Source organism: Melopsittacus undulatus, chromosome 13 (assembly GCF_012275295.1).
Source record: "Melopsittacus undulatus isolate bMelUnd1 chromosome 13, bMelUnd1.mat.Z, whole genome shotgun sequence".
In the NCBI taxonomy this organism is placed as follows: domain Eukaryota; kingdom Metazoa; phylum Chordata; class Aves; order Psittaciformes; family Psittaculidae; genus Melopsittacus; species Melopsittacus undulatus.
The window spans coordinates 6,740,261-6,767,460 of NC_047539.1; the positions used below are offsets into that span (position 1 = coordinate 6,740,261).

A 27,200-nucleotide genomic window follows, 5' to 3' on the forward strand; every position below is an offset into this window, starting at 1 on the left:
AATCCCAGACTGGTTTGTGTTGGAAGGGACCTTAAAGCTCATCCAGTTCCAACCCCTGTCCCAGGCAGGGACCCCTTCCACTGGAGCAGCTGCTCCAAGCCCCTGTGTCCAACCTGGCCTTGAACACTGCCAGGGATGGGGCAGCCACAGCTTCTCTGGGCACCCTGTGCCAGTGCCTCAGCACCCTCACAGGGAAGAGCTTCTGCCTAAGTGGAAATCCTGCCTGACCAATTTGGTGGTCTTCTATGATGGGGCTACAGAACTGATGAAGAGGGGTGGAGCAGTTGGCATCATCTACCTGGACTTGTGCAAAGCGTTCAACACTGTCCCACATGACATCCTTGTCTCTAAATTGGAGAGACATCAATTTGATAGGTGCACCACTCGGGGGATAAAGAACTGGCTGGATGGCCACATGCAAAGAGCTGTGGTCAACGGTTCAATGTCCAGCTGGAGACCAGTAACGAGTGGTGTCCCACAGGGATTGGTGTTGGGACCGGTCTTGTTTAACATCTTTGTCTTTGACATGGACAGTGGGATTGAGTGCACCCTCAGCAAGTTTGCCGATGACACCAAGCTGTGTGGTTCTGTTGATACGCTAGAGGGAAGGAATGCCATTCAGAGGGACCTTGACACACTTGTGAGGTGGGCTGATGCCAACCTCATGAAGTTTAACCATGACAAGTGCAAGGTCCTACACCTGGGTCGGAGCAATCCCAGGCACAGCTACAGGTTGGGCAAAAAGGAAATTCATGGTAGTCCTGTGGAGAAGGACTTGGGGGTGTTGGTCAATGAGAAAATGAACATGAGCCAGCAGCATGCACTCACAGCCCAGAAAGCAACTGTATCCTGGGCTGCATCAAAAGAAGCGTGACCAGCAGGTCAAAGGGGGTGATCCTGCCCCTCTACTCTGCTCTCATGAGACCTCACCTGGAGCACTGTGTGCAGTTCTGGTGCCCTCAATATAAAAAGGACATGGAACTGTTGGAAAAGCCCAGAGGAGGCCACGAGGATGATCAGGGGACTGGAGCACCTCCTGTATGGAGACAGGCTGAGGAAGTTGGGGCTGTTCAGCCTGGAGAAGGCTGCATGGAGACCTCAGAGCAGCTTCCAGTATCTGAAGGGGGCCTACAGGGATGCTGGTGGTGGACTCTTCATTAGGGACTGTAGTGACAGGACAAGGGGTAATGGGTTAAAACTTAAACAGCGGAAGTTTAGATTGGATGTAAGGAAGAAATTCTTTACTGTAAGGGTGGTGAGGCACTGGAATGGGTTGCCCAGGGAGGTTGTGAATGCTCCATCCCTGGCAGTGTCCAAGGCCAGGCTGGATGAAGCCTTGAGTGACCTGGCTTAGTGTGAGGTGTCCCTGCCTATGGCAGGGGTATTGGAACGGGATGATCTTAAGATCCTTTCCAACCCTAACTATTCTATGATTCTAAGAGCTAGATAATCTAAATAGTAATCCAAAACTCATTCAGTTTAACCCATTCCCCTTTGCCCTATCCCTACAAGCCCTTCCCAACTGCCAACCAGCCAGGATTTGCCTTTCACTACCTCAGAAACTTGAAGGGTGAATGAACCCGCAAACACCCGATGGGCAGGAACCACCGAACGCGGGTTCATTAACTGCTACAGGAAGGAGTTAAGCTCTTCCCAGGTATACCTGCAGCACAGCGGGGGGAGCCCCGGCCTCCTCTTCCTCCTCTTCCTCCCGCACCGCTCCCCTCAGCCTCAGCCCCCCCCACCCGCCTCAGCTCCCCTCAGGCGGGAGGGGCGGAGCGGGAAGGTGCCGGCGGCGCGCGCACGCACGCACGCTCGTACACGCGCGCGCACGCACGTCCGCCCCGGCGCATGCGCACGGGCGCGCTCAGTCCGGCCACCGAGGCGTGAGGTGAGAGGCGGCCGGTGAAGTGCCCCGGGCAGTGAGGGGCAGTCGGGACCGCACCGGAACGGGGAGGAGCCGCCCCGGGCCGGGAGGGAAGCGGGATGGGCGGTGTCAGGGCAGCCGGCGGGGCGGGGAACGGAGAAGGGAACGGGGGAGCGACAGCTTCCTATGGCAGCCCCAGCGGCTGCGCGTGTGGGCGGGGCCTGGGACGGGGGCGGGGCTTAGGATGGGGCGGGGCGGAGGGCGCCGCCTGGTGGTGATGGGGAGAAGGGTCCGCCAAGCTGGACAGGGACTGGGATATTGGGATTGGAGACTGGGATACGGGGAGTGCACGGGGCTGCCGCAGGAATGGCCTGTTGTACAGGTTCAGGCAGCATTGTAGATAGGGCTAAAGGAGGTGGCAGTTCACAGAGGGGAGCCCGAAGGTGTTGTGCGGTGTCACTTACAGGCATGGGGTGAAAATCAGCCAGGAAGTTGTTCTCTATTCCCTGAGGATCCAAGCAGGGATGTGTATCTGGGGTTGAAGCAGCTGCCATCTGTGTGGAGGGGCAGTAGAGCTTCCGTGGTCCCTGCACGCAGGAGCATGCCTCGCCACGTGGTGTGTGGAGAGGAATGGTCTAGAAAGAGAAACACGAATCTCAACAAATGAGAAGCAGAATTACCTTGTCAAAGTGAGATGTGTAACACAGCTCTGCTCCCTCGGGCTGTGTGGCAGTGTAGAACATCACTCTACAAGTGCTCTTCAGTCAGGCCTGTTCACAGAAGCTAAAACACTGGAATAACCCTGAAAATGTAGTCAACATGAACATGCTTGAGTTCTGCTATGCTGTGTCTATGCCACCTCTAACCTGTTCTTGGTGCTTCTTAGAGGTGCAGACCCCCTCCTTGCACAACAGCTGTTCATAGCTTCCTGCTCAGTGCATTCCCACCAAAAGCCTCGGGTTGGGATTGGTTTATATCCACACCACATCTCTTCTTACCTTGGATTTGATTTCCTCTTATACACAGAAAACACTCTCAGCCACATCAGATGGTCCCTCTTCTGACAGCCCCTTTGCTTCAGGACACCCTGGGAGGATCTCATCTGTGAGGGCTGTGTGAGAGGACGTCTGCAGGAGAGAATACCCTTCCTGCACATCCTGGCTGGAGCAAGGCTTATGTTGCAAGCTTTTAGGCAGGACGGGTTTTACTCACAGGAGTAAGAACACTACCGAGGCAGAGGAATGGAGCGCCTGGCCTCCTTTGGTAGTAAGTACCATAAGATGACATTTGGAAAGTGTTTGCCGTTGCTTAAAGGCATTAGCAGCTGTCTGGGGGAAGGAGACAGAAAAGTAGTGGTGTCTGGTCCACAGGGTCACTTCTTTGATCCTATTCTCAAGAGCACGAGTACATGAATGATGCAGTGAGAATTCAGGTCTTTTTTTGCATCTACTTTTTATAGTTGGGCTGGTTCAAATCCATTTTCTTGGGAAAAATGTGCCTTATAACTTGACAGTCTTTTAACTATTTTGCCATGAACAAAATTAAGAACTTGCAGAGCAATGCTTCATTCCTGGTTCAGCAATTTGAGCAGAGCCTGAGGTTTGGACAACTTACAGAACAATCCTGTGATGCCTTTGCAGCCACAGCAGTGTGCTCTTAGAGGTACTTGAGGGATGTGGATGGGAGATGCAGTATCCTCTGCACATAAGGTCTTGGGTCTGCTCTTTGTGATGTACTAGATCAAGTCAACCAGCTAGCACAGCTCGATGAGTTGTACCAGGGGTCTGATACAGAGATTTCCCTCTGTGTCCACTCAAAGAGGTTATGTGATTTCCCTTAGGATGACCAGGCACAAGTGAATTTAGGTGACTGCAAAACCAGTGCAGTGTTTGTGTTGCATAAGGTTTCTTTCTGGGTTCGCAGATGACCCTTTCGATAAGCCTCCATGCCGAGGTTGCTCATCGTACCTCACGGAGCCCTATGTGAAGTGTGCTGAGTGTGGGCCTCCTCCCTTCCTCCTCTGCTTGCAAGTAAGTGTAAACCTAAAGCATAAGCATTGATTTCATTGAGAAAGTCATCAAAGGCCTGTCTGGTGCAAGCTGTTCCATAAACACATTAATAACTGCTCTCTGTAAACGTGGATCAACACACTTATTTGCTCAGGGACAGGGAAATGACAAAGAAAATGCTGGAGAAGAAACAAGCCATGAGCAGCTGAAGGAGATCTTTGTAAGGGCATGCAGTCAGCCCGACTCTGTAACAGAGCATGCTGCTGCATGTCTAGGGAGGTATCGTTTCTGTCCTTTTTTATGGCATGGAAAAGAAAAGCCATCAAGAAACACCCATTCCCTGTCCCCACACATTTCTTTCCCCTCCCAAATGGATGTCTGGGAAAAAGGTGCCATATTAACAATAATTGTTGTGAGCCGATACAGTTCTTTAGAAGTTGTATGTGTGATCTGATAAGCACAGAAAGTGCTGGTAGGTTTTGTTATGAAATAATTAAGCTCTATCTTCTATTATTTAAAAATGGCAATAACCTCTAAAACTGAAAGAGGAGCCCAGATATGTACAAAACACACAAACCCATATTTTGTACATTGGGGGTACTTGTATTCATTTACCTCTACTTAAAACCCCACAACTGTAACTGCATGCTGGTGCTTTCAAACAGGGAACCAAGATTAAAGGAAAACTGTTTTCAATACTCTCCTCTTGGAACGAGCCACTTCACAAATACCACCGAGCTTATTTCACCCGCCTGACTTTGCCATAAGCATGTTGATTCACAGGGGTTCTGTCTTGGTGCAAAAGACAAGCAAGATACAAAGATTGAACACAATTTTAACACAAAATTCCTACTTTTTATGTTTTTTCTAAAATGGGATCAGAAAAAGATTAATACCTTTTTCAGCCTCTCAGGTGGGCAGGCTTGGGTACCCAGTGGTTAGGGAATAAAAGGAAGAAAGAGACAGATAAAATGTTTTCAGGGCAGAAGTAAGGGACTAACATCATGCTCATCTTTTGTTCTGCAGTGTTTCACCCGAGGATTTGAATACAAGAAACACCAAAGTGATCACACTTACGAGATAATGGTAAATAGTCTTTTTTGATAACTCCTACTCTTGAGCTTTCATCATTTCCCAGGAGTTGGACCCTTGCTTACTAATATACATTGAAAAGTTAAGTGAAGTGATGCAGTTCTTTCATTCAGAGGTTTAGAATCATCCTTATAAGCAAAGCAAACTGTCCATCTGGAACATAATGGAATAGTGGAGACATTTAAAGCTACAACTGATTGCTCCTGGATAGCACAGTGCACCTCACTAGACTTCTTCAAGCATGTGAATCAACTTCTGCTTCTCTATTCCTATTTTTTCTTGTCCCAAATCAATTTTAACAGTAATTTTTACTGTGTTTCATAGCATGACACTGTTCCATTGCAGCTGGTCGACACAACATGTAACAGTGCAGCAGAAGATCTACAGCGACAGACTACTTTTTGCTGTAGTTGATGGCCCAGTGACTAAATAATTCAACAGTTACTTGATCAGGTTTTGTTAGACACAGTAAAAGTTGAAAACTGTCAGTATTATATACTCTGTTGCCCTGTAGTTTAGAACTTCCTTGCTCTTCATGTGATGGATTAGAATAGAGGAGCACAGCAGTCTTATGTGTTTTTTTCTTCTCTAGACTTCAGATTTCCCTGTCTTGGATCCTAATTGGACAGCTCAAGAGGAAATGGCACTCCTAGAAGCTGTGATGGACTGTGGATTTGGAAACTGGTGAGAATTTAGTGGCTCAGCCAACTTCAGTGAACAATGAGTAGTTTTTCCTTTCATTTCATTGGATCTTGCTACTGAATCCATCAGTGCACACTGAATGTTCAGTGATTTTCTGTGGGTAAGACACTGATTCAGCAGCTGAAATGGCAGACCAGGGCAGCAGATTCTGGTTTCAAATCTGCTGTCAGATATACAGGGAAATTGGTAAAGGCTTCTTGTGAGATGCAGGGCATCTCCAGTGACAAAGTTCCCTCCGTTCACTTTAAAGTCTCTGTGTTTTGAAGGAATTCAGCTATTGCACAAGGTTTTTCTGTGCCTCAGTTTACTTCTACATGAAAACCAACTACAGAACTTCTTCCCTAGGGTGGTTTCAGTTTGCTTACAGCTGACCAGCTGGGTATTATTTTTGGAGGTTTCCTGTTTCCGTGTCATATTTAGGGTAGAGCATTGGAAACATTAAATATATTTTATGTTATGTTCACATCTGTTGTCCAACAGGAATTTTATGCACTTGTAAATAAAGGAGAGCAATAGGCATGGAAAAATAGCTGTATTAAAAGTACAGAACTCCAGACTCCACTGGAACAGAACTGTGAGTTCTTGTGTGTACAATGCTGTCATGATTAAGACTGAAAACTGGTTGCAGTTATGTGCTGCAAGTATGCTGTCTAGTACACTTTGCCCTACTTAGCAATACAAGTAACCTTAGCTTCTCCCTTAAACATTTGGCTTTTTTCAGGCTTTACCAAATAAAGGAAAAACTGACTTTTCTTCCTGGAATCCTGTGTATCCAGTTTTTAGTTGAACAGAAATTGAAGTGATTGTTGCTGCTGGATTATTGTATTGAAAGTCCTCAGCTTACCCAGACAAAATATTTCATGTTTCTGGCCAACCACTTTTCCAAGAAAGTTTGCCAAAGATTTCTAGACTGGGTTTTGTGAAACCATTTTGCTGTTGGAAGAAGCCTGTTTAACACTGCTGCATGAAAGGGGAAACCACTGCCCTCCAGTTAAAATCGCAAGAGAAACAAGAGAGGCAAACTGCAATTCCAGACTTTGAATTTACCATTACCTGCAGCTGGTAGAATGTATAAATGAATAAAAAGTATGAAAACCTCTCAAATCACAATACTCAGGTTTCACACTTACACAAGATTTGGTACATGCTGTCAGCCAGGGAGTTTCACCTGTAAAGACAGTGAATTGCATTGCTCATGACCACCAGAAATGTGAATTGCATTGCTCGTGACCACCAGAAATGTGAATTGCATTGCTCGTGACCACCAGAAATGTGAATTGCATTGCTTGTGACCACTAGAAAAGGGCTCCCTGGCACTCTTAGAAAACATGTAAGTATTGGCTCAGTGTTAGTATGCGAAACGTGAATTCAGACAGTACCCCAGAGCAGTTTGCTGCCCACAACACCATCACTTTCTTGTCCATAATAACCTTTTCCCACTAGAGAAAGGTAAAAACCCCTCAACATTTCTGTGTTCTCCATATTAAGCCTCCCCCTCTCCTCACTTCAGGCAGGACGTAGCCAACCAGATGTGTACCAAGTCCAAGGAGGAGTGTGAGAAACATTATATGAAACACTTTATCAACAACCCCTTGTTTGCATCTACGTTGCTGAACCTGAAGCAGGCCGAGGAGGCGCAGCACAACGAAACAGCCATTCCTTTCCACCGTGAGTATCTCCTAGCACATGCAGGGAGCTTCCCCCTAAGATCTCTGCTCTTCCAAAACTGGAATGAGCAAGCTGTGGACACAAAGGCATGCATCACACATTCAGTTTGCTTTCACTAACTCAAATAATACGAGTAGTAGGGTTTTCTTCAGGCTAGTAAATCCCTGGTGTACCAAATAGACACAACTGACAGTTCAGGGGGGAAAGGGAGGGAACAGCATGGTCTGATACAAACAACAGGTTCTCAAATCCAGAAGTTCCCACACAGCCAGTGCAATGGTCACTCACAGAAATGACCACAGCAAAAGCCTGGATGTGCATATTCATTAAGGACAAGCTACCCCAAAGCTAATTCACATGGAACATGATAAAACAGCATTTCCTTCATCATAAATACCAGTGTGAGTTCTCACCCTGGAGTGGTTATTTTTGTCTAGACCCTGTGTAGCAATGTTAACTGAGAAGGCATTTCTGCCTTTAAAACCTTTCACCTGATCATCCACTCAGTAGAGATGTGATTTGTCCTAAAATCACTCCCTTTAAACTATCCCTCTCACATCGCTCTCTTTAAAACTGCCTTTTCAAAAGCATCTGCTACATTTCATCAGTTTAACAGATTTCCAGTTTTCCTTATATGTATCATCTTTAGAATTGCCCCCCATCTAGCACCTGTTCCATTGTAAAGCTCCCCAGAATGGCTGGGTATCTGGAGGTTTAAATTTCATGCTGAAGTGGCTTCAGCTAAAGCAGCACTGGACAATTTTGGTTCTGGCCCTGGCTGTTGTTATTTTATGTGACCTGGGCCAAGCCACATTCTCTGTGCCTCAACTTACTTAATCTGTAGCCTGGGACTTGTAATGTTTAGCTCCTTCACAAGCGTATTGTGAGCCTCACTCCCTTATTGTCTGTAAAACACTGAGCTCCTCAGTTGGGAAGCACTGTAAAAGATCAGGGTCATGTGGCTTTAATTGCAGCTCTCTCTAAATAGCACCCAGAAGATGGCAGATTTAGCACCCCTCTTGCTATTAACTGAAAGAACCTGCATGCTGAGACCAAGTGATCTGCAGAGGTTTGCTGGGGCGATGCTGAGCTCTGAAATGTAGAGTTTACATTTTATAACCTATTCATTACCTCCGATTTCTGTGTTTGACTTTCGAGAGTCCTATGAAGATCTCAGATGACTGCTTTTTCCCTGGATAAACTCAGTCTTGCTCTCCATGTAATGCTGAATAAAAGCCCAATCAGGGTGTTTTTCTTCAACTAATTATTCCCACTTTTCCTGCAAAAGAAACACCTATTTAAAGCATGAAAAAAGCCCTACACAACAACTACAACCCCTTATGTTTTCAGCTGCTGATGATCCCCCACGGCCTACGTTTGATTCCTTGCTCTCCAGGGATATGGCTGGGTACATGCCAGCGAGAGCAGACTTTGTTGAGGTAAGACTCCCTCTTCTCCCATTACTTTAAATTTACTACTGAATGCAAGATCAGCAAAGCACACTTGTTTGCTCCTGCCCATAGGTCTTTACTCTGCATATAAAATGAATCAGAGGACAGGACAGTGCTTATTAAGGATTTAGTTGCAGAGGTGGTGCTGCAGCCCTGCAGAGCTGTTGGCAGGCATCAAGGAGTCCCTGCCCTTGTGCACAGGGGCTCTACGTCAAGCGTGCTGCTGCCACCAGATGTCCAGCAATGAATGGCTCTTATGTAAGTGGACTAGATGTGGTGAATTAGATGCTCAGCAAAAAGGGTCAGCTTCAGCATGCTTCTGTTTCATTTGCCTTAGAGAAGCACGTATGAGGCTGATCCAAAGATCCCTTGAAAGACCTGCATTGTTTTCAGTGGTTTTAGCTGTGGGCCCAGAGCCCCAATTCCTGTTGCAAAACAAGCTCTTGTACATGAAGCCATGAATTCAACCATATAGGGGCTTGTTGGTTTTCTACATCTGAGCAGAATTTCCACCCCAGTGTGGGATTCATGGAGATTACCTGATTAATTCTCATTATCCTATCACAGCATCCTGTTCCCGTTCCAGCCATGGGGGTGCACATCATACATTCCCTAGTTAAATATCCCCTGTGATGTATGTTGTTCAAGGATGGAACATTGTAAATATCTCTGGTTTCAGTACTTCTGTGTGTACTGGAACTTGATACCATTTTTTACTGCTAGTTAGTGTTAATCTATTTATCACTTCTGAACAGGAGTTTGACAACTATGCTGAATGGGATTTGAGAGATATTGATTTTGTAGAAGATGATTCAGACATTTTGCATGGTAAGTCCCATATGTACATTGTCTGAAAACAATGTTTCAGAGTTGCCCAGCCAGAATTTCATCAGGTCTCTTTTTTCTCCACACGCTAAAGAATGAACATACATCTATTAATGCTCTCGGTTCTGTGTGTGCTGGGATTTAAACACTGGCTTTTCTACAGTCCTCATTTTCAAACCTCTTTTAAAAGCTTTTAATCAACTGACATACAAATGGTACTTGTATAGAGAATAATGCACTTCACTCACTGCTGAAATACAGCCAGTTGTAAAGTAGAACATGACTGAAACCAGTTTCCACCAGTAGTAGGCACCTCTTTCGGAAAGACACAAAAGATGTTTTATCCGGTATAAACTCCAGAGGAAAGCTTAGCTAAGTAGAAGCAAATCATCTGAAACAGCAGTTTGTCTGGAAACAGCAGCACATCACCTTGAATAAATAGACCTAAAGGCCTATTAAAACCAGAAACATCAATGCCTCGATATTACTTCCTCTCCGTGGCTGAAAGATATTCTTTCCATCTGCATAATGTTTGTGAGCATCATAGTAAAGCACAACTTTTGTTCTGATCCAGAAAGAGCATCACTTCCTTCTCTGGTGCTAACAGCCTATTTCCACTGTTATATCTGGTTTCTTAGATCTGTCACTTATGCTAACCTCTGTTAGTTTAGGGGATCTGGTATCAGAATAGGTATTAATACAGGCAGCAAGCAGGTATGTAGTTTAACACTGTGTGCAACACATTGAAATTGTTCTACTCCTGAAGCTTTTTGGTTTTCATGTGTTAAACATGAACACTGAGCTACAGTAGCATTAGCTGAATGTGACAACTTATTATTGTGAAGGGGATGGTTGTTGCATTACTGCTGCTGAGTTTCTGTGAACGTAGCTGCCTTAATACCAAATAACAGGAATGATTAAAATGATGTTTTAATCCATAGAGAAAAGGAGATCATGCTTTTCCCCACAGTTATAAGTGCATTCAGTGTTTGAAAGCACTGTCTTTATGCCCCAGAATTCCCCCATCTATGTCAGGCAGTTCTAAGCTAAAGCCTCAGCATCCCTTGGAGACAGACAAATCCTGTTACATACAAAAAGTCTTTCCAAACTTAAAAAATCACTTTGAAATTTAGCAGTGCGTTAAGGAATGCAAACTCCCTTGGCTAAAAAAGGTTAGGAGACTCATATGGCAGACTCTCTTCCCTTTTAACATGTACTGAAACAGGGATGGCTTGTGGACATGTCAGATTCATCAAGCCATTTTTATGCTGTTTCTTATTCCTATTAAAAGATGTATTTTCTTGCTTCCATATCCTCTCCTGAGTTCTGGTAAACTGAAAAAGCCAAAGAATCTCCTGTTAGCACCCAAGAGCATTTGCACAGGAGAAGAATGCACGAAAAGGCAAGTACAGACAGACCCATTTCCTGGCATATCTTCCACATTTCCTGCAGTGACCCATTTGGAGGCTCCCTGAGCCACAGGCTGTGCTCAGGCCATTTTGACCAAGGTACCTGTCCTCCATGTACTTCCCTAACTACTGGCAGAACTGTGTGTATTTGTACTGCTCCCAGAGCATCCTGCAGCAGCCAGTTCAGCAATCGAGTTAGGAGTTCTACAATTTCATTATGTGCTGTGTGAAAAAAGACTTCCTTTTGTCTGACAGAGCTTTTGCCCCATAATTTCATTGGAGTTCTCTAGTCCATTCTTCAGTTGTTTCCAGTATTTAGTATGGGATGACAGGCATTTGCCCTGTGAAAACTCTTCGGCAGAGGTTATGGAGCGTGACCAGCTACATTTTCGATCTCTTAGCTCAGGAACTCTGGCATCTTCCTTCCCACAGCTGTCCTGGATCTGCCCACGTGAGAGAATGCCTCTAAAGATGAAGCCCAGGGTCTAACCAGCTGTTTTTCTTCTATAAGAGGCCTCTTGGGGACAGAGCTGTCTTCTAGAAACCTGTGGGATTAGGTCTTGCCCTTCTCCAAGTTAACAGGAAAAAGGAAGGAGCTGCATCCTCCCTGTCCCACAGTTTCAAACATCTCAGGTGCTGACTTTGCTTCATTGCTTGAGAATACTTTGCTGCCTAGTTTGGGATTTTTTACTGCAGAAAAGGGCTCAGTATTTGGCTCTGACTGCAGGATAATTTCTATGGTCTCCGTTTCTTCCGTTTCCCAAGTCACAGATTAGGGCTGCAATGTCTCAGTCGCACACAACACACGGGAGTATTTGCTGCTTGCACTGGAATGGAATTCCCCCTTCTTCCCTTTCCCCCTCCACATTGCTCTGCCTTTCTTGAAACGGTGTAACAATGATTCCATGAAAAGCTCTGGATCTGAGCTGTGTGGCCTCTATCTCCTGATACCCTTGCATTTCCCCTGTCACATTTTCCTGTGTCACTCTGAACAAGTTCTCAGTATTCCCACGAGAAAGAAAAGTGCAATTTAACACCAGGTGGAAAGCCTCCAGGCAGCCTGTTAGGAGGACCACAGAAACCTGTATTTCTGACACACCAGCTCCTCCCACCACACAGGAGGTCACAGACGCTGTTCACTCACTTCTCGGTATTAGTGAGATGGTATAAACAGTCTGAAACCTCAGATTTCAGTTCACTTCTTGAACTGTCAACTTCAGTTCTTGCAATAAGTGCATGCAAGCATATATTGCAGTTGAACACAAATATAATGGATGGATCAAAAGAAACAACCAGTTACAAATCTCAGTCAGCCCGGGGCGCTTGAATATTTCATGAATTACAAGTTTGCCTCAGAATGAATTATAACATCAGTAATTTGTCTTTTTTCCTGGCTTTTTCTGCCCTCTCCTTCTCATGTAAATGATTTTTACTTCTAACACTGGAAAGTAAGTGCTGAAACCACAAGAAATTAGTGGAAAGAGATTGCAACTGTGGCTGGAGAGCAGGGACATTTCATTGTACAAGATACAAGGCAGTCAATGTCCTTCTAAATCCTACATGAAATTATTCTTTCTTTATTCATATTCTCCTGAGAAGCTCTGAAGGCAGGGTCCTGCTTTCCTCTAGGGAGGGTGAATTTGGATGGTAGCCATTGCCCACACTGGACACACAGCCTGTTAGCTTTGATTGGTTTGCATTCTTCCCATTATTTGGGCCTTGCATCCCAAACAGGTTTGTGAGTGTGAACAAAGGTCTTGCTCATTAGTGCTCAGAAAAGTTTGTGCCAAGCAAATGAGGCTGAAGAGGAATAAAAAGCCAAGGAACTGATTTGGACACAAACCAAAATATTTGGATTCTTTGGAATGAAGAAAGGAGCCTTGAATTCCTGCCTATCGCCGCATCCTTCCGAGCTACTCCGACCAGCTCAAAGAACCTTATCCCTTCCCAAAATGGACACTTTGAACATGGTGTCAGCTTGGATTATCTTAAGCTACCAGTACAAACAACTGCCTCCCTAGCGTAATCCATGGGGAAAAGCACAGGCAAATCATTTTCATTCATACAGCATCTCTTTTCTCATTTCAATGCAGCATGGAACAGTATAGTAGCCTGAGTTATTCATGCATTCCAGATTCCGTAATTGGCTGTTCCTGGGTGAATATGTCTATTAAAAACAAAAGCCCCTCCAAAAAGCACATGTGGCAGCAAATACTAATTTTTCTGTGAGCAGAAGCTCCATTTCTCCCCTTCATTTGCTATCAGGAATGTTCCTTCCCCTCCCCTTGTGCGCTCAGGTGCAAGCATCAAAAGGCAATGGTTGTAGGTGCATAATTACTTGTGACATTTATAGAGGTTCTCAGTGCAGTTTCTGCCTGTACTTCTAAGTCCTGCCCACACAAACCCCAGGAAATCAAGTGTGAGCTGAGCTTGCAGAGGGTTTAAAGATGGAAAAATATTTCCCATAAACTGGCACTGATTCCAGCACTTAGGAAGAGATTTCATTCATGCTTAACTTGCTGCCTGTCCCGTTTCCTTGTCCCCACACTTAAGCAAGAAGAAGAATTTGCTACCTGTGCTTGTTCTTAAATTAGGAACCTTAAATACCTCTTACTGAAAAGCTTTTCAGGTCCCTTCCAAGCCAAAGCATTCTATGAGTCTTGAGCATTGGTTTTAGAAGAGATTTGCAAAAAGAGCTATGAATTTTGTACCCCCCTCCTGTCCTCATGCATGATCTTTTCCTCCTAGATTAACAGCACATCAGGTTGGTATAAACTGAAGGGGTTTTTTTGCATGTAAAGGATCAGCAAGTGTAAGTCAGAACTGTTGTTTCCTGAGCTAAAACACACACAGCCTTTGGGCTTTAGCTGTCCCTGTTTATAAGAAAGTCTATTACCCAGAGGACTCGACAGATGAATTGGCAAGGAGCTTCCTGAGGTTTACATAGAAATATAGAACATGTAATATATCATAATATACAGACATATAACCACACTGCTTTCTTAATTACTTATTGGAGAGTGCAATCAATAAAACACCAGTATCAGTTTTGCTCTTTTAACTAGAGAGGAGCAGAATCTGGGTTCTGTCACTGGGGTCACCCCTGTTTCTGCAACACACTGGGCTCAAAGGGGACATGCTCTTGTCTCTACAGCCTGTAAACCCACTGTCAAGTCTTAAACCTCTTCCTTCCGAGAGCATATTCAAGTTAAAAAAGCCAACCAATACAGCAGCCAACTCCACACTTATTCATGACCTAGAAGTTTGTGTTATTTAACAGAATGAGGAAAGGGAAGGGGATAGGGGTCTCCTTATCTTTCCTTTCAAGACTTTACCAAAACAAGTTCATTAACCCAGTGGTTACAGGAGAAGGAAGCTGAAGGATCTCTGAGTGGATCAGCCAGAGAGCAGACAGAGTTTGGAGAGGATCTGATTTCTAATGAGCATGGCTTTTTCCTGTGCTACTTCACATTGTCATGTACTATCCCCTTTGTTCCTCTGGCAGACAGAGAAGTTTAGAAGTTAACAAGCTAAAAGCTTGTAGATGTTTTTAAGAACTGCAGCAAAGATCTTCACAGAACTCTGTCTTTCCATTGTTTTGGAGTTCTAGCTCTCTGCAAAGAAGCCTTTGTCCAAGGATGATACCTCAGCTCCTTAAACCTGACAAGTCTGCTCTTCCGGAGAAGGAATACCTAACAATTGCATGTATGACTGAACAAATAAGTCTCAATAGTGAAACAGTCCAAGAAAGAAGAGTTCTCAGGATCTACCCAGGCTCATAGGTGCAGGCAGTGATGTATTTGGAAAGAGTATGCAAGAGAAAGCTTCTGCAGAAGGTTATCCTCTAGTGAGTTTATGCTCCTCTAAAATCACTGTGGGATATTTGAAATAGCAAAGCAGAGTGACCATTTCAGCCTATCATGAACATAAAAGCTTGGAAATCAGCGTAATGCAAAGATTACTTATGCATTCTGTAATATTATTTAGTATTCATTATTATTATTATTACTTTGCAGCTCTGAAGATTGCAGTTGTAGATATCTACCATTCCAGGTTAAAGGAAAGACAGAGAAGAAAAAAGTGAGTTTTCAAGCAATCACTGTGTTCCTTTGCTTCATTACCACATTTTTGTCCCCCGTGTTGTCCTAATGCTAAACATCATTATTTGCTGTAGCATCATTCCGGCCAATTTCCATGCCTGGAGACTGTCCTCTATGAGATTTGCATAACAGGCTACATCTTGGATGTGTGGTTCTCCTTCAGGCACAGATGAAGATCAGGCACATGGTTTTAGCAGTGCTACCAGCCCAGAAAAGACAGATTAACAGACCCTGATACTTAGCTGTACACAAGAGATTCCTACACACCATAACTTCTTTAAACTCTCAAACCAACTCATTAATTGGGAAAAGCCTATTTTCCAGTCCTTTCTAGTGCATAAAAGTCATGTACACAGTTCTCCTCATATTACTACCCCAAATCCACATAAATAACTAAGCTGCTAACACACCTTGTAAGTCACATAGGCATTTTGCAGAATGAGACTGAAACAGCACCCAAGAAACCAGCCACAAATCCAGGGCAAAAAAGAGGCAAATCTCTGTTCTTTCTGTTCCCTGCATAATGCTGATGGACTGCCCACAATTCATTCTCTGCTTCAGGGGAGGAAAAAAGTTGCCAGCCTGTAAGTAATTGCTAAACCCCTACTTTCTCCACAGAAATGTTTGAATCATTAGTTTTAATTCTTAGGGGCCCCTAAGTTAGTTCTCCCCTCTGCGGAATGAAGATAACCGTACTGCTGACGTGAGGTTGAATAGTTTAGTCAGTTCATTTGACAGCTTTTGAGAATGACTCAATCTGTTCATTAACTCCTATTTTAACTTTGGAAGACTTTGTTCAATATTTTAAATTACATCTTGCTGTATTACTCCCTGCTGGAAGAAGCAGTAATTTGGAGTAAGACTCCTCCATGCCTTCTCCTTATAATACAGCAGAGTTCTGCTGAATGACAGGTAGGAGTTGATACGTATTCACCTTGTTCTTTAGAAGTCATAGATAAAAAAAAAACATTTGTGGTATAATTTCCATTTTGATAAATCACATCACACTAAAAGAAAGTGCCATGAGGCTCAGTTACATAAACTGGTGTCGGTTTTCCTAAGTTTCTACAGCAGGATGGGACAAAAACCTGGAGAATGGCACTGAAATGCTGATGTCACTCTCAGAAAGGTCCCTGTACAGAGGACAGCAGTATTCTCTTATACATACTAAAGAAAATGGAATGATTTTGTAGAGCAAATTCCAGGCTGACCTCGATGAACCCAGGTCCAGAGCATCTCTCACCATTTGCAAAAGTGGGGTGTTTATCAAATCACCACATAGCAATAACCTCATGACATTGCTGCAACCTGTGACAGGTGTATTTGTCATGCACTTGTGAATCTCTTACCTGCCTTTTTGCTCTGCTCATTTCCCTGATGCTGACAGGGGCATTTCCAGCTTATGAGTTACCCAAATCATTTCCCTCTTTTTAACATCTAACCTATCACAGAATTGTACAGTCCATCTCTCACCCTTGCTCTAGCAGAAGGACATTTGTCCCTCCCTGAGGCTGGAAATCATGGTTCAGGAGACATTACCTCAGTTTTGGAAGGACAAGTTGTAAGGCACCACAGATGCAAAATCTGTGCCTAAAGAAGCAATTTCAAACCTTTAAAGCAATTGTAGCTCCCTTTGTGCTTGGTGCTGTCAGGGCTGGACTAATGCACATCACCCTCCAAAACTGACCCTGATTAAAGCCACACTGCATCACTGCATCATGTTTCTCAGCTGGCCAGCTCAGGGGTTATGGAGATTTCATCTGTTTGGTTTTAGACCCCTCTGAACCAAGGTTTTCTCTGAAGCCTTTGCAGTTATGAGGTAATACACAAGTTAATGCCTTTTATTAATACCACTTTGCTCCTAATTATAGGATTATAAGAGATCACGGCCTCATCAACCTCAGGAAATTTCAGAGTGAGTATCAGTTGTAACTGATTAACTTTAAAGGGGCCTCTACTTGGGAAGCACAGCTTTGCATGTTCCCAGTTTCCAGTGCATCTGTGTGGTTTATTCATGCTGGACCCTATTCAGATGGTCTGAATTCCAGCAGATTTCCTGCTCTGACCATTTCCAACCAGATGGCTCTAACTGTTCCCAGCTCAGTTTTTGTTACTGCCTTGGAATTGCTCTTCAGTGCTCCCACTGAGTATGGAGAGGGATGAAGGTGAAATCTAGACCTTTTAAGTGCATCGCACTACATCAAACAACATTTAAACATCAGCCTTTATGCTTTCAGAATTCTAAGGGCTGTATAATTGTGTTGCTGTGTACCCAGCAATCTGTAGTTGTGGCAGCAAAATGGCCAAGAAGTGTACCAAATGTGGATCTAGGAAGTGCACGGAATCTGGCTCTAGGAAGCGTACCAAATGTGGACCTTTGGGCAGATCACAGGGGCTGGTACTCATTCAGGTTCTACTGCAGTTATTCTCACAGCAGGAGAGATAAGGAGTGTCACTCTTTTCTTTTCCCTAGTTCTGGAAAGGCGATATCCAAAGGAAGTTCAAGACCTCTATGAAACCATGCGACGATTTGCCCGGATTCTCGGCCCAGTGGAGCATGATAAGTTCATTGAAAGCCATGCATGTAAGTATCTGGAGGATTTTAGCATATATCTTCTTCCATCAGCATAATGAGGAGTTGCATCATCTACAGTCTTTCCTAAATATATACTACTCCTGGAGGGCAGGAGGTTGTTTTTCTCCTCCTCCCCATCTACCTACCTCAGAAAAACAAATACATTTGTGGTTTCATGCATTAAATGAGCAGCAAGTGGTTTTTTCCACTAAACTCTGAGTTCCTTGTTGGATTTCTCAGTGGACTGAACATTCTAACTTCTAACGTGCATTAGAAGTAACATTTTCATATCAAAAGAGCACTGTTCATTTACTGGGACTCCGTACCACTGGAAGAACAAAATCCCTAAAGTGTATGTATGTCTGTATTGAGAGATTGGGAGCTGGCAGCAAATGGTGGATTCTTTGAAAGATCCATGTTAAGCTATTACATATCTACATAATTATATAGTACTGTGGTCATTATGTCCCTTACCTTAAAGGGAGAGGCATTGTTCCATCACTGAATCATCTCAAGTCTTTATGCCTAATCATAGCATGCATTTAGCCGCATTCCAGTAGGAGTCATTATATCCTGCTTAATTCTGTGACTTAAACTGGGAAAACTGTGGCTCATTAGGAGGCACAAAGCATTTAAACAGTTGTGACTGTGTTTTCAGGACACCCTGAGTGAAATACCAAAAGCATGATCCTGCAGAATTAGGAGTCCCACATGTGAGTGCAAGCCCTGGAACCTAGTTTTGTTATTGTAGTGACAGCGAAGTCCTCAACTTAACCTGAGACTCAAGTTCAGGCATTATGCAGTTCTCCTGAGCTGTATGAATAGACGAATTTGAGAGAAGCAAACTCGCTCCCTGTAAAACTGAGCCATGCCTGGAAGCCAGCTGATAAAAGCTAGAGTAGTAAATACCTCTGAGCAAAAGAACATGGGTATTTCATCTTACTCACTGCAGGAAAAGAGTTGTCTGCAAGGAAAAAAATTGGAAGGTCCTGTTATGAAAATCATAATTCAAAGACCATATTAGATGTTATAAGGAGCCTGGATGGAGGAGTTTTTCAGACCTATTGAATTGCCTTCCAGAAAACCTATGTTATTGTTACTTGCCTTGTCCAGGGTGTGACAAAGGAACTGTCAAAGCATGAAGATAAACTTGTCTAAGGACACAGATGCTAGAAACAAGTTAAATCTGTGATCAAGGAGGGTTAAAACACAGTGAATATGAGATCTGATACAGACTTGTACAGGAAGATTAACCTGGGCTGTGGTTCTGTGTACTGCATAGCTGACCTGTGCAGACAAAGAGGATTAACAGCAACGCTCCTGGTGCACCACAACTCACTGCCACTCCCACTGACCCACATTTGTTTTTTGGCTTTCCCTTTTGCTTGCTCTTGGGGCAAACCAGTGGAATTTGAGCTGCGAAGGGAAATAAAGCGACTGCAGGAATACAGAGCAGCAGGAATCACCAACTTCTGCAGTAAGTACCTGATGCATTATTCAGCCTATTCCCATTCATTGAGGTATGGAACGATGATCTTACAACATTTAGGATGTGTTGAATAAAGAGACTTCTTTGTGAAGTGCCTGCCTCTTTAACTGAACAGGGCTCTAGCAACAATGCTTCCGTCCAGCTGTGCTTTTATAAAGCTAGCCTGAGCCATCAGCTTGGAGAATGTGCTGTCTCACTTTGCAAAGAGTCAGAAAGAATACATATATATATATTGTCACGGCACAGTGCTCCCCAGTGCTTTATCTCTGGACACTTTCATTGCCTGTCAACAGGCGTGATGTCTGGAGAGAGGCCTAAGACCTCTACATAAACGAAATAGCCTGTTTTATCCTGGCATTGGATCGTGGAAGCTTTTTTGTTTGGTTTTTGGCCTGAAATTAACAGGGGGATGGGTGCAGGGTGGAATCTGATACCTTCTAATGCCAAGCAGTTGTCATGAGGGAGAATAGCAGAGTCTGGTCCAGACCTAGAGAACAATTTCTCATTTACTTCCTACTGTAGAACAACAGCCTGCAAATCCTGACTAAGGCAGCTGGTGAGACGTGGTTTCTGTTTGCCATAGGTGCCAGGACATACGACCACCTGAAGAAGACAAGAGATGAGGAGCGCCTGAAGCGCACGATGCTCTCTGAGGTCCTGCAGTACATCCAGGACAGCAGTGCCTGCCAGCAGTGGCTCAGTCGCCAAGCTGATATGTATGGTTACAGTAAGGCTGTGCATTTACACCCCTCTGCTCCAGTCAGGTGCAGACAACACATTGCTCTGTGTGATAACAACAGATTCATTCCCAGTTATTCCAGTTCCAATTAACTCAGTAGGGCAAGAAACTGGGCAGCAGCAATAGTGCTTGTTGAAGTGCAGACAGGGAGGTGACTAGTAATGGCTCAAGAGTTTCAGTTTTCTGTATTCTATATTTCAGGACCTGAACCACTGTTAATAAAGTCATAGAGGGAAGTGAGGGCTTTATGGACAGTAATGAGTGCAGAGATGACACTTGAGATGGTTCAGATGATTTTAGATGTAGTGGCATTATTAATGTGTAGTCACCCTGCACGAGCACTTTGATTTAAGGAGTAAGCTGCATGGCAAAGGAAGTACATCCTAAACACACATGGTCTGAGAGGATCATTTGTCATTTCCCCACTCACTGACTTTTTGTCATCCTCTCCCTCTGGGGGGGTGCTGAATATGTAGGAATCCTTTTGACTTCAGATCAGGGCCTGGGTTATGCAAAGTGAATTGTATCATTATTAGAAACTGGGGGGGGGAGGGGAAAACAGCCAATACATACAGTTATTCTTAAAGAAGAAAAACATGAAGGCAATTAAATATTTCCTTTCTTTTCAGTGATTCTGGCCTGACCCCCACGGTCCCAGTTCCTTCAAATTCAGGTAACTGCTTCTTGATGATGATGATAAAAAGCCAGCCATGCACCAGCAATACTGTTCTGAGAGTGGCTCTTGTGCTTGAGTGCTGAAGCATCAGTCCTCAAGCCTCACGGTTAAGCTCTGCTTAAGTCTGCCTTAATCCACAGCTCATTCCACTCACAGAGCCTCTAGGATTTTTTGCTGAGCTTCTAGATCTTTCTGGCTACAGGTGGAAAACCACCATAGAGCTATGTTAACAAGGCAGGAAAGAATCTGCACGTGGGAACAAAGTTTTGTCTTTAGAAGATAAAGGTAATCCAGGGTTTTAATGGAGTTGTGTAGCACATACCATAGCAATAGGAGCCTGACAGAAGGCAGATGTGGGAGTGACAGAATGAGATGGTAACCTCAGTTTTCCTTTTCCATGAATATGCTTTTATATTCTTTAATTCTGTAATCACAAGTTATGGGGGTTTTTTCCATCAAGAGAATCCCCACTTCTTTCAGTGCCCAGAAAGAGCAGATTCAGAGCTCAAAGCCCTTATGAACAAGACTTCTACGAAATTCCATCCTGTTTGTTGAGCTCACAGGGTACCATGCAATGAATGAGACCAGGATAAAGTTTCACTATAAGGCTGTTAAATGTTGCCAGGGAAAACTGGCTTCTGGCTCTGTCTCTACAACTAGTTTTTATGTGGATGCTAGTGAACTCAGAGGGGGACACTGAGTCTGTATGTTTTTTCCCCATTCCTGCCAGAAGCCTTGGAAATTTGGGTCAGAATACCAAGCAATTAGTCACTGCAGTTTGCACCGTGTTTTAAGCATAGCTGCTGATTGCTAAGATCTGGTTCTTTGGAGAGAAAACAACATTGTGTATCTCAGGGCATGCAAAGCCCATGAAAGAGGGACAGCATCCCCCAGCTGAAGGGCTGGTGTGAAGAATGAAATTCACTTCTTGTCAAGAATGCAGTGGCCCATGAAGGTGAAAAGCCCAAGAGAACATGGGTTGTTGTGCCTGTGGAGCTCAGATAGCAGGCAGTGTTTACAGCCAGCATCACATGTTGAACAAAACCCAAACAAAACACCATATAGTTGCTAATTGAGCAAACATCCTGCATAGTGAATAAGGCAAGGCTACTGCAGGAAAACTGCCACGTGTCTCTGTAATTAAAGGCTGCATCATACTGAATATACAAGAGAGCAAATTAACGTTGTTTAACCTTACTTATAGAGAGACTTTGGCTTTACAGCTGTAATGTTTTCTTTGATGTAGTTTGTGTGCATTTCCTAGCTTTATAAAATAGTAGAAATCAGATTGTGGCATGGCTCATCATAGTGTTCTTGTTCTGGGCTATAGAAAGAGGGAGCAGCACTGGGAAATACTATTAGCAACCCAAACCAACCAACCAACCTACAAGTAGGCAGCTCATGGAAAGCAAAGTTTATGACCAACAGTGAAAGAGAGAACTATGAGTACTGTTTGTATCATAAGAGAAAAAGAAATGCACAAACTGCATTGGCTTTGCAACATCTGCATCATACTTGGAGGCATCTAAAGAACACTGCCTCGTGGAGTTGTCAAATGCCAGAGAAACTGGCTGCTAATCCCAGCAATACATAATCCCAGCACCCTTGCAGAGCACACCCTTTGACACCTGCGGGAGTCAGCCCTGCATCCTGTGCACACCCTCCATGCAGCACCCACCTCCCTGACTTGGTTGGAAGAGTGCGTTAGTCAGGAGGTTCAGCCCAGCTTAAGGAGGGTTGGTGCTAATTTGTCTTTGAGTTCCTCCTAAAAGCCGGTGAAGCAGAGTTAACAGTGTGAGAGTCTCATGTGTTCACAGCACTTTGTCACTTCCAAACTCCTGCCTTTCATCAAATCAGTGCAGTTTTGGTTAAGCCCTGAATAACCACTTGGATCACACTGGGTTAACATCCCAGATTGAATTGCCCCTGTGCTAACACGGGTAAGAAACAGTCACCACCAAACTGCTCAGAGTTACTCACTGGCTTCCACGTTGTCTCTGCAGGCAGACGGAGCGCTCCACCGCTGAACCTCACGGGTCTCCCAGGGACAGAGAAACTTAATGAGAAGGAGAAGGAGGTGAGGAAAGGACTGGAAAGATACACCTATCCAAAACACCACCCTCACAGTGCAGGGGTGCTCACACCAGCTGTCCCCTGTGCTCTGAATATCACCCCACTTACATGCCCTGACTATGCCTTCATTCAGGTTTTCCAGCTGGCTTCTGAATTTCAGCTACTGCAGCAAATCAGCTTGCTTAGCAAAGAAAGGCAGAGAGCACCGAGGTGCTATTACAACATCGACAGTGTGATCTCTTCTCTCCGTCTGTTGTGAGACTGGGTTGAGCAGGAAGGTTATTTTTACTTAATGAACATTGTCTTTAAAATGGGCAGAGGATTCAAGGGCTTCACTGGACACATCACTGAACCTATAGCAGAGCTCTTTCTATGTTAAAGGTATCTCCCAGCCAAACCCCAACCAGTTATGGTAGTTTTTTTCCCAGCAATGCTCATGTGAACCATGCAGGCTTAACAGGGGAAAACCATAGAAAGAACACCACCCTATTTCTGGTTTAAAGGCACATACCAAGGTTTTTGTATGCACATGTGGCAAAGGATAGAATCTGGTTTTCTTTAAGCCATGTGTTGTTGGCTCAGCCTGGTGTTCTAGTTTGCAGTCCCATACCCTTGGCACAGTCACCTATAGCCCCATTCTTTAATTCAGTGAAAGGCAACACCAGAAAACTGTTGAAATGAAAGATTATTTCTTTCTTTCAATAGAAGTCATAACCTGCCCTTAACCACGAGCAGATTTCAGTGTATGTGAAACACAGATGTATTTCAGATTTCTCCCCTCTGTGTGGAAGCTGTTTCCCTTCACTGGAGATAGCAGCATTAAAAATCAGATCACAGATTCACCATGGAACATGGCACTTCTGGCTCCATTCAGCATATAAATAATTGTGACTAGGACATTATAGAGGGAATCTGATTTCCTTGTGAGCTGAGACAGAAGGTCTGAGTTCCTCTGAATTCTGCAGTTTCCTATCAATGAGGAACAATCATTAAGCATTTCCTTATTAAAAGGAGGAGGCAGCCACTATTTCCATCGGGAGTAATACAGTGCACCAGCTAGAAGGCAGCTGGTATTTGGGAGCTAAATGGGAACACTGCAGCCCAACAGCAGGCTTTTGAAAGCAATTCCCTTTACCAGACTTGCAACCACGTCATGCCCTCCCTGCACAGTTTCCATCCCAGCCTTCCAGAGGGGGCTGTGTGCATCGCTGCTTTTGTAGAAAGGTATTACAGTCTTAGGCTGCAGGGGATTAATAACCAGATGCCCTCCCTGGCTCTGCTCCAGCATGCCGAATTGCTGGTTGCAAGTCTCTTTGGCATGTGTGCTTCCCTTGGTTTGCAAAGAACACCACCCACACAGGACACACTCACAGTTCCGCTCCTGCGAGCCGGGAGCTCACTTTCATCCTCCTAGCTTATTCTTCAGTCAGGAATGTTTTTGAATGCAGCAGCCACCAGGCTCCTCCCCTCCCTACCTGTGGATGGAAACAGCTCGCAATGCAATGCCATTACCGTGTGTGTCCCTGCAAAAACACACATTGAAGATGCCTTCAGAAGAGTATTCCCATTGTTACTCCCCCAACAGGGATCACAGAGTGAAGGAGTGCGACAAGTGTTTGTGTTTATTAACTCCACCTTTTGTCTTCCAGCTCTGTCAGATGGTGAGGTTGGTCCCTGGAGCCTATTTAGAATACAAAGCTGCTTTAGTGAACGAGTGTAACAAACAAGGAGGCCTGAGACTGGCGCAGGCCAGAGCGCTCATTAAGATCGATGTGAACAAGACCAGGAAAATCTATGACTTCCTGATCAGGGAAGGGTACATCACCAAAGCCTGAGGACAGACACGGGCGCTTGGGCTGGAGCAGACAGACGCGGAGCAGCTTTGAAGTCACTCTGACAGTGCTGAAAGGTTTTAACAGTGTTGAATGAAGGACATTTCCCTTTGTTTAAAATCTTTTGGGGTTCTTTCTTTTGGTAAAAACAAGAAGGGAGCTGTGTTAAATTGTATGAAAACTGACATCTCTTTGTCTGGTTTCCTTTTGACTCCACTGTTTAACACTGCTGTTGTCAGAATTCCACTGCCACATAGGGCTGGGAAGAATCATATGCCATATGAGCCTATCTTGAATGTGAATGGGCATTCATTTCTAACACCTCTTGTAACTGAAAAGAGAAGCGTGGTACTTTTATGCTGGCAGTGACCCAGAATAAGGACAGAAGAGCAGCACATAATGAGTCACACTTTGACTTTGTGTGAGTACAGGGGTACAGAGATGCCATCCCCTCCCTTCTTGTCCTCCCTCCTAAAGCAGTAGCAGCTTTCAAAGGAGATGACACTTGCCTGAGGGTGTAAAAATAGAGCCTGGAGTGGTCCGGTCTTTTTAACTTAATTGTGACAAAGGATGGGAAAGGACATTGCAGGGCAGCTCCTCAACAGTTGTTGCTTTTATGTGATATTAGCACAGAGCACAGCAGGAGAGCGCTGTACAAACCAATAAGCTTCATCTGCTCACTCCCTGATTTGCAATTGTCAAATTCCATCTAATCCCTTGGTTTAAGTCTTTGTTACTCCTGCTTGCTGGAAAAGCTGGATGTTACAACTAGAGCAGCCTTTTGGAACATAAGGATGAAGATGCTCAGTGCATCTCACTAAAGAGAGTAAGCAAGGAGCACAACAAACCACCCAGGGCACACTGCAGCCCTTCCAGGGCCTTACTCTCATTACCCAGTTAATCAACAAAGCAATGATGAGCTACAAGTTACTACACACGCACTCCCCACCCCGTCACATCAGATGATCGCGACTTCAGTACAGACCATTTGTGTTTGGAAACACAGCTGGATGATGAAGACTGTGCTTTTCAGATGCAGCTAGACAGTAAAGTCTTTATCAAAGAGCTTCCATTCCATTAATGCTGCAGTAACATCCCATAAGTAACCTAACAGCCAAAGCAGGTGGGGTGTTGGTGCTCGCAAGTTTGGGATCTCATGGAAAAGCCTGAGCTACAACTGTAGTGATGCCTACTTAAGGTTTCTTTCTCCAAGAGCAATTACCCCGTGTACCCGAGGTGCCATTGAATGTGAAGTATTCTGGTTTGTAATAAAATCAAAATGACTTGAAACAACCTTACAGCCGCATTCCTGGACTCTGAGTGAGACTATAAAGGTCAAGCAACTGCCTGTATCTATATCCATCAGCTTCACACTATGAGGAGAGAAATACACAACAGTGGCTGCATGGATCACTAAAGAATTACCTAGAAAAGAATAACACGTAAAGAAAAGCAGCAGTAATAAACTACATGGTGAAGATTAAGGTCTGTAGAAATCAAGACTCCATAGACTGAACAACCGGGGAAGGGACAGAGAAAGCTGTAAATCCTTGGGAATGTTTTTCCCAGTTGTCTTTTAACACCAAACAGCCAAACTCCCTTTCCTCTTGCCCAGGCTCCTGTGCCGTCACTGGTACAGGAAAGCAGTAGGTAAGCTAAATACACTGGTCCCTGCTGCAACCATCCCAAAACCTGCCACATCCCCACCCAGCAAACTTACTGATGTTCCTGTGTCCCAAAGGGACCCCAGCAGGACTCCTGAGTTTGACCAAACACTGAACTGCCCAAACCTGAGCTGAAAAGCCAGGAGAGGGAGGCAGGACATGAACCTCTTCACTCAAGGGCTTTCAAAGCACTTAAAACCGAATAAAACCCAATGAAGAGACAAGCAGAATGACCCAAACACTGCAGCTGAGGCTCAGAGTGAGCTCAGCTGTGCTGCTGGTTTCCCAACAGAGCTGGCTTTCTGCAGGAGGCTCCTGCAGCGCACAAGGGCTCAAGCCAACACCAACAAATCCCTGCCCCTTCAGTGACAAAAGCTGCTGGTGCTTCCTCCCCTCCAGGCTGCCATGAGCACCATTAAACACACAGGAAAGGAAAGCCATGGGACAGCCCCTTATTCTCACCCCTCTCTTCCCAGCGTGGTGCACACTGCTACAGCCCCTCCAAAGCACTTCCCAAGGCTCAGCGAAGGTGGGATTTGGGGACAAAAGCTGCCCCAAGCCAGTCCCTCCTCCTTTAAATCCCAGCTCCTCACAAAATGTCTCCGTTGCTGCTGCCAGAGCCAGCTCCAGCCTCCCAGGAGCACGCTGTCTCCTCGCTGTCATCTGGAGAGGCTTTCAAAGGGGGGATCTATCTTTATCCGCACCGGGAAGCGCCATGCGCGGCTCTGGCACTGTGCAAGTAATTAACAATAATGGAAAGTTGGGGTTGCCATGGATATACTGCTCTATTTACAACCCGCACCTCGCCCCAGCACCCAGCCTCGTGTGCCAGCCCGGGGAAATCAGAGCCCCATTCACTGCCTTGGCATGGGCCTTTATTTGTAACCAAGATGCTGGAATAACAGGGCAGCCAGGCGGGATGGCAGGGGCAGGACAGAGGCTGATCCTGCCCATTGTAGGGGCAGTGGCTGCATGTTTGGGCTGTGGGTTGGGAAGCAACTCATGGGGTTTCTATGTTGTCTGACCTCA

At 44.8% G+C, this 27,200-nt stretch overlaps 1 protein-coding gene across 2 annotated transcripts; it reads left to right on the forward strand.

The window, feature by feature from the left end:
* The first annotated feature begins 1,832 nt into the window (after nucleotides 1-1,832).
* Nucleotides 1,833-25,805, forward strand: TADA2A (transcriptional adaptor 2A). 2 transcript variants are annotated; one of them, XM_031053704.2, is made up of 16 exons: nucleotides 1,833-1,891; nucleotides 2,894-3,133; nucleotides 3,782-3,897; nucleotides 4,903-4,962; nucleotides 5,561-5,652; nucleotides 7,181-7,338; nucleotides 8,689-8,777; nucleotides 9,545-9,617; nucleotides 15,040-15,103; nucleotides 16,995-17,038; nucleotides 17,597-17,707; nucleotides 19,104-19,175; nucleotides 19,771-19,903; nucleotides 20,556-20,599; nucleotides 22,606-22,679; nucleotides 24,325-25,805. In XM_031053704.2, exons 2-16 carry the CDS (start codon nucleotides 3,109-3,111, stop codon nucleotides 24,508-24,510), a joined length of 1,341 nt encoding a protein of 446 aa, XP_030909564.1. In that variant the 5' UTR covers nucleotides 1,833-1,891; nucleotides 2,894-3,108; the 3' UTR covers nucleotides 24,511-25,805. The 2 variants fall into 2 exon arrangements, with proteins under 2 accessions (XP_030909564.1, XP_005154430.1); XM_005154373.3 differs by having other exon boundaries at nucleotides 3,791-3,897; nucleotides 24,325-24,510.
* The last annotated feature ends 1,395 nt before the right edge of the window (nucleotides 25,806-27,200 follow it).

What these genes read in the sequence shown, in the direction of transcription:
- TADA2A (XM_031053704.2), top strand. Translation starts at nt 3,109, where the DNA reads ATGGAGCGCCTGGCCTCCTTTGGTA. An exon ending in CCTTCCTCCTCTGCTTGCAA is followed by an intron (nt 3,898 to 4,902) that starts GTAAGTGTAAAC and finishes TTTGTTCTGCAG; the next exon opens with TGTTTCACCCGAGGATTTGA. An exon ending in AACAGCCATTCCTTTCCACC is followed by an intron (nt 7,339 to 8,688) that starts GTGAGTATCTCC and finishes TTATGTTTTCAG; the next exon opens with CTGCTGATGATCCCCCACGG.